This window comes from Scardinius erythrophthalmus, assembly GCF_964197995.2.
Source record: "Scardinius erythrophthalmus genome assembly, chromosome: 2".
Classification (NCBI taxonomy): domain Eukaryota; kingdom Metazoa; phylum Chordata; class Actinopteri; order Cypriniformes; family Leuciscidae; genus Scardinius; species Scardinius erythrophthalmus.
Window position 1 is genome coordinate 4524533 of NC_138222.1, and position 6495 is coordinate 4531027.

At 36.5% G+C, this 6495-nt stretch overlaps 1 protein-coding gene across 1 annotated transcript; it reads right to left on the bottom strand.

The window, feature by feature from the left end:
* Positions 1-3072: 3072 nt before the first annotated feature.
* rxfp3.3a2 (relaxin family peptide receptor 3.3a2) lies at positions 3073-4592 on the bottom strand. The gene has a single exon (XM_081352080.1). It carries the CDS (start codon positions 4454-4456, stop codon positions 3326-3328), a length of 1131 nt encoding a protein of 376 aa, XP_081208206.1. The 5' UTR covers positions 4457-4592; the 3' UTR covers positions 3073-3325.
* Positions 4593-6495: the final 1903 nt, after the last annotated feature.

A 6495-nucleotide genomic window follows, 5' to 3' on the forward strand; every position in this document is an offset into this window, starting at 1 on the left:
GAATATTATTAAAAACAAAAACAAGCATGTTTAACAAGGCTATATTTACAGCGACTTGATTACTTGAATACAGATTCTAGTTTCTGAATTGTTACACAGAGGATTTGTTGATGTCTTTTTTTTAAAGGTTTTGTCTTTTTAAATGTGGTAAGTACAAACATAAGGCTCTTCAGCAGTGTTGGGGAAAGTTACTTTTAAAAGTAATGTGTTACACGTCTTTTCACATATTTTTTTTTATTTTTTTTTATATAAAAATACAAATGTTCTATTTGCCACCCCCCCTTAATTATTGCAGGTTTGCATTTCACAATTTTTATTCATTTGAGGAATGTGTTTTGTGCAAGTGAGATGAGTAAATGCTCACATTTAGTCAAAAAGTACAAAAAACTTCATATTTACAGTGTCACCTTCTCTCAACATGGGGACAAAAGGGCTGTCAGTCAATTAATGGGAAAACAAAGTAACTTGCATTATACTTTTTTTTTAAATAACTCAAATGATTTTTGTCATTTTAAAAGTAATGTCTTTACTAGTTACTTGAAATAAAGTAATCTGAATACATAAGTCGCTCTAATTGTAATGCGTTCCCCCAACACTGCTCTTCACTGAGAGGTGAGAGAGAATTATGAGAAATGTCAGTCAGACTAAGATTCCAACCCTGACAAACCAAAACAACATGCATCTGCAGTTATGCACATACTAATAAGCTCCTAGGAACATGGTGAAGGAAAAAAATATAAGATGTTAAGAAAAAAATATGTGTCAATCCCCCAAGAAACTTTCCGCTCGCTCGACATCTATTGCAAATGCATTTCTTATATTTTTGGAACAACCTTCAATAAGCAGTTGTCAGTCACTCATAAAAGTGTGACCTAAACTAATACATGCACCTTCCACTTGAGGGAGTCCTGAAGATGTTGTGCCAACGCTTCTCTGAAAACACTGCAGGCTGGGCTTTTCTGGTGCGATGTGTGACGTCTTCTCCGTGTGCTCACTAGACATGTGTTGGATGGCTTTTTAAAAGCTGTTAAAAACAGTAAGAGAAATCAAGCCACTTGTGCCATTATAGGCTCATTAAAAATATGCCTATTTACCAAAGTGTTTGTTAAATGCTTAAATTCACATTTGCATTTATTCATTTAGCAGATGCTTTTATCCAAAGCCACTTACATATGAGGAATACAACAACTCACTTCATACTATGGAGGCAATAACAAGTGAAATGCTGATTCGGACCATGTCAGTTTAATGTCTAGAAAATTCAATTAATGTGAAAATTCACTCTTGCAAGTGATCAGTTGTCTGAGCTTATATGTTTTATATGTACGAGGATGTGTAAATGATGTGCATCTAATACAAGAAGTGCAATTATATCATTAAAGTTACACTGGGCATCAACAAGAGCATTCGAGACACTAATTGGGATATCCAATCTGATCCTTTAACCTCAAAATCCTCTTTCTCAGAACAGATGCGATGAAATATGCGATGAAATATATGATAAAATATACGATAAATGACGTTTTAAGGAAGTTTGATGAGTGATCTTAGCATGAAGGAGGCTACTGTTTTCTGCATATTTTGTATAAAAAGAACGGACACTGTTCATCAATAATTGATATGCAAGTATTCAGAAATTTGACATTGGTGGTATAATAGAAGGTTTTCAACAATTCATATTCAAAACAAATGCTTCTTTGCACTATTCAGTTTATAAAATAAAAAAATATTTTTTGCTTGACCTTCTCTGGTCCGGAGACAATTCATTCGGTGTGTGGGTTTCAATCTCTTTAGCATTGACTTTTTTTTTTCTATGCATCTTAAGCAATATGATTTTTAACTAGTTGGACCGCAAATGATTTAGCCTTTTCTTTGCCAGCGCTCACTCAGAGTAGTCAGTATGGTCCCTGTTTCAGGTTTATCAATGAGACGGTAATGTAACAGTATTCCTGCTCTCGGATGCAAAGTTTTCTGTCTATGTTAATTGAGCATCTCTTTATTCCACAGCTGTCATTTTATGAGAAAAGCTTCATTTAGCCATTTATCTTTAGCCCGGAGATTTACATGGTTTTATTCATTACATGCTATCTCTGACATGCACAAAACCGATTTTAGCATAAATAATGTGCACAGTTTGGTAGATCTTACCCACTGGCACATCTTACCCCACTCTCCGTCTTCACGGATGTTAAGTGACAAATATTGTAAAATATAATCTTTTGTGTTATACAGAAGAAAGAAAGTCATAGATGTTTGGAACTAAATGATGACAGCATTTTCAGAATTGTCTTGAAATAAATGTATTACAGTTCATATTAATAAATGATTAAAACTCATACAGTGCATGCAAGCACAGAATCAGACCTCAGAGTATCTTTACATTCAAGTGTATTTTTTATTTTTCAAATTTACACATACTTCAATCACATGAAAAGATCAAAACATGAAAATAAATTAAATATAATAGCAGGAAAAATAGTTTAGATGCGAGACAAAATGTACACAGTTCATTCTAAAAAACACTGGGTTCTTTCAATGGGTCAAAAATGGGTCAAACCCATTGGGTTTAAAAATTCCAAGATAAAAGTTTAAACCAACAGTTAGGTTTGTCTATATTTGACCCAAACATGCGTTGAAACCACCCAGTATTTTTTAGAGTGTATTTTAAGCCATTAGGTTTAACATCCAGCATGTATGTGGGCAAACGAATAAAACACATTTAAAACTGTTCAAGTCACACTCAATCATTGTTCTATCATTCTATCATTCAATCATTGTCATAACCTTCTCGTGAGCAGCCTTTGGTTCAATCCATTGTTGCATCAGTTAACAGAACCTGTCCAACATGGAAAAATACTGTAGTCAATTTTTGGATTTACTATAGTAAACTGTAGTATATTATAGTATTTACTACACTTTTTTTAATGAATACTACAGCATACCATAGTATTAACTATAGTAAATACTGCAGTATACTTTAGTTCTTATACTACAGTAAACTGAATTGTATTGTAGTATAGGATTAGTATTTACGATACTTTGTTAATTTATAATACAGGATACTGTCTCGTCAATTGTTAAACTGTAGTGAATACTGTAGTATCTTTACTATAATATGGTTCAGTAGGCCTACTTACTAGAGAAATTTTCCTACATTCTCTATATTACGGTAAGTTCACTATAAATTACTATAGTTTTTGTAATACAGTTTACTGTAGTACCTTTACTATAGTATCATTCAAAAACACTATAGTATTTACTATAATATAGAGTAATTTTACTATAACAAACTATAATTGTCCTGTGAAAGCTGTCAGGGTTTGGTCTATTGTCTGGATTGTTGGCAGAGTTGTGCGTCAATCACGTTTAAATGAATTCCAATGTGTGCGTCATCGTGTGTCTGATTGCTTCCTCCACTGTATCCATGGAGTTTCCCAACGTTCGAAAGAACGGGTGACGAGACGCGCCAAAAGAAACTATGTAACATTTTCCTAAACTCCCGTCGCATTAAACAATACAAAACTGGGTTTAAGCAGCTGTTAGTATGGGCAAGACAAACAGTCACGGGGAAAACGTAAGTGTGCACCATGTAGTATGACTTGTCCCAGTGCACGGCGTTGAGTTTCACCAGAACTCCCCACAGAGTGATCGCGTGGTTCGGCATCCAGCAGATGAAGAACGAGAGCACCACCACCGTTACAGACTTCGCTACTTTAGATCGTCTTCTCTGAGGGTTGTTGGAACCCCTCTTTTGGATAAACCTCAGAAGTAAAAGATAACACACTGAGAGAATGAACATGGGCATGATAAACGCAACGACTATTTTCTGCAGGTGATACAACGCGAGCCAGTCGTGTCCTTCTGGAAACTTGAGGAGACAGAGTTTTTCACCTGCCACAACGGTCACGGTGGAGAAAATAGATGTTGGAGCTGTAGCTACAGTCGCCAGGATCCACAGCACAGCGCAGATCCACTTCACGGACACACACTTCGTTCGAGAAGGGACTTTTAAGGCGGACGCGACAGACCAGTAGCGCGTGATGCTCATCGCGGTGAGAAAGAACACGCTCGCGTACATGTTCATCACAGTGACTGATAAAATGATCTTGCACATCGCGTTACCAAACGGCCAGCTGAAATCCAACACCGTATCCACTGCCCAGAAGGGCAAGGTCAGAACGAACTGGAAGTCGGTGACAGCTAAATTGATGACAAAGAAATTAATGATGGATTTCTTTCGTCCTTGTCTGATCTTCATCAGGAAAAACACCAAAAGATTCCCGACCAAACCCACGGCGCACACCGCGGAGTAAACAGCCGAGATGATGATCCTCAGGACGAGGCTTCCGTCAGCACTCACATCGATGTCCTCCAGACTGCTGAACTTGTGGAGACCCGTGAAACTCCTGTTCAGACTTCCCCATCCGCTGTGGTTGAGATTGAGAATGTCACCCATTGTTTCTGAAAGAGCTCTCCAACAGGTGCCCGGTGGACAATCGCATATCACTCAGTCTGATATAGTATTGTGTCACACAAAAAATAGAAACGGATATCTGCAACAGATTCCCATGCGCGTAAGCGACGTGATAGTGTGTACCTGTCAGCACGCGCTTTATGCTGAAGTGCGCGCCTGTGGAGCGCGCGCGCTGGATACACTACTGACCGCACACTTGACGTCATGTCATGATAAAGCATCTGAAAAAAAAAATGAGGGAGAGTGACTAAATAGCACAAGACGGCACTGAAAAAACAACAACAACAAAAAAAAAACCGTGGTATGCATCATAATGCAATGCCGAATGGTTTAACATTTAATTCTAATTCTCTATTTGCGTATTTTATTGGTTTATGAGGTTTGCTTTCCAGTTCCTGTTGAAAGCTCATATATTCCTAGAGTCAATCAAGTCTGACCTTATCATATCTGCAATGCTAGATGGGAATGACTTGAAAATTGACATGAAATATGTTAGCTTGCTAGTGTCCACTAGAGGGGGCACTTGATGGACACTCACATCTGCAGTTTGGTACTTTCTAAATCAGCTATAGCATCTTCAGTTTTCAGCCTTTCAATTCATGAGCTAGAATGTTAAATGGAATGGTAGATGACTTGCACAATACATAAATGACTGCACGTTCATCAGTGCAACACAACAATGGACAATAACTTAGTAGGTGTTAAAGGGATAATTCACCCAAAAATAAAAATTCTGCCATTATAAATGTTGTTCCAAACATATAGACCTAATGTGCCAGAGAAACAAGCATGCAGCCATTTTGTCTTTGAACTTATTTCTATGGAATCGCTGTTGAAGAGTAAAGTTGATTTACTTATTGTAGTGTTAGGGAAAGTTATCATGATATTGTAATGTTTGAATTAGATGTCATGAATGTTACCTGGAAGATTTTAAAACGAGCAGTTAATTCATAAATTTGTAAGATCTTACCTTCATGCTGTGGAATTACAAACGGAACAGAATACAACAGCAGCGCTAAAAGGGGCGTGGCTTCATACGGTCTATAAGACTATTTATTCTGTGTAACATAAAAGACTGGCATGAAGTTGGTTTGACGTTGGACGTTCGATATTCGCATATTTAGGGACCGTCTCAAAATTACATGCGACATCGGTATAAACGTTTCTAACTTCAATAGCTTTTCAAGACAATGACTTACAGTCATAAAACCAACTGTACACTGTTCACCCAGGTCTCATGTATGATGCACACCTTTTAGATTTTTGATATTTATGACAATAAACGGCTAAATCATATGCAAATATCACTATGTATTTCACTACTGTATGGGATCATGTACAAAATATGACAATATTTAAAGCTCAATAGCTTTTGAAGACAATGACTTACAGTCATACAACACACTGTACACTGTTCACCCAGGTCTCATGTATGATGCACACCTTTTAGATTTTTGATATTTATGACAATAAACGGCTAAATCATATGCAAATATCACTATGTATTTCACTACTGTATGGGATCATATACAAAATATGACAATATTTAAAGCTCAATAGCTTTTGAAGACAATGACTTACAGTCATACAACCAACTGTACACTGTTCACCCAGGTCTCATGTATGATGCACACCTTTAGATTTTTGATATTTATGACAATAAACGGCTAAATCATATGCAAATATTGTTATGTATTTCACTACTGTATGGGGTCATGTACAAAATATGACAATATTTAAAGCTCAATAGCTTTTGAAGACAATGACTTACAGTCATACAACCAACTGTACACTGTTCACCCAGGTCTCATGTATGATGCACACCTTTTAGATTTTTGATATTTATGACAATAAACTGCTAAATCATATGCAAATATTGTTATGTATTTCACTACTGTATGGGATCATATACAAAATATGACAATATTTAAAGCTCAATAGCTTTTGAAGACAATGACTTACAGTCATACAACCAACTGTACACTGTTCATATAGGTGTCAGGTATGATGCACACCTTTTA

Bases quoted from the DNA above. Each gene is read 5' to 3' on its own strand.
- rxfp3.3a2 (XM_081352080.1), bottom strand. From the start codon at position 4,456: ATGGGTGACATTCTCAATCTCAACCACAGCGGATGGGGAAGTCTGAAC.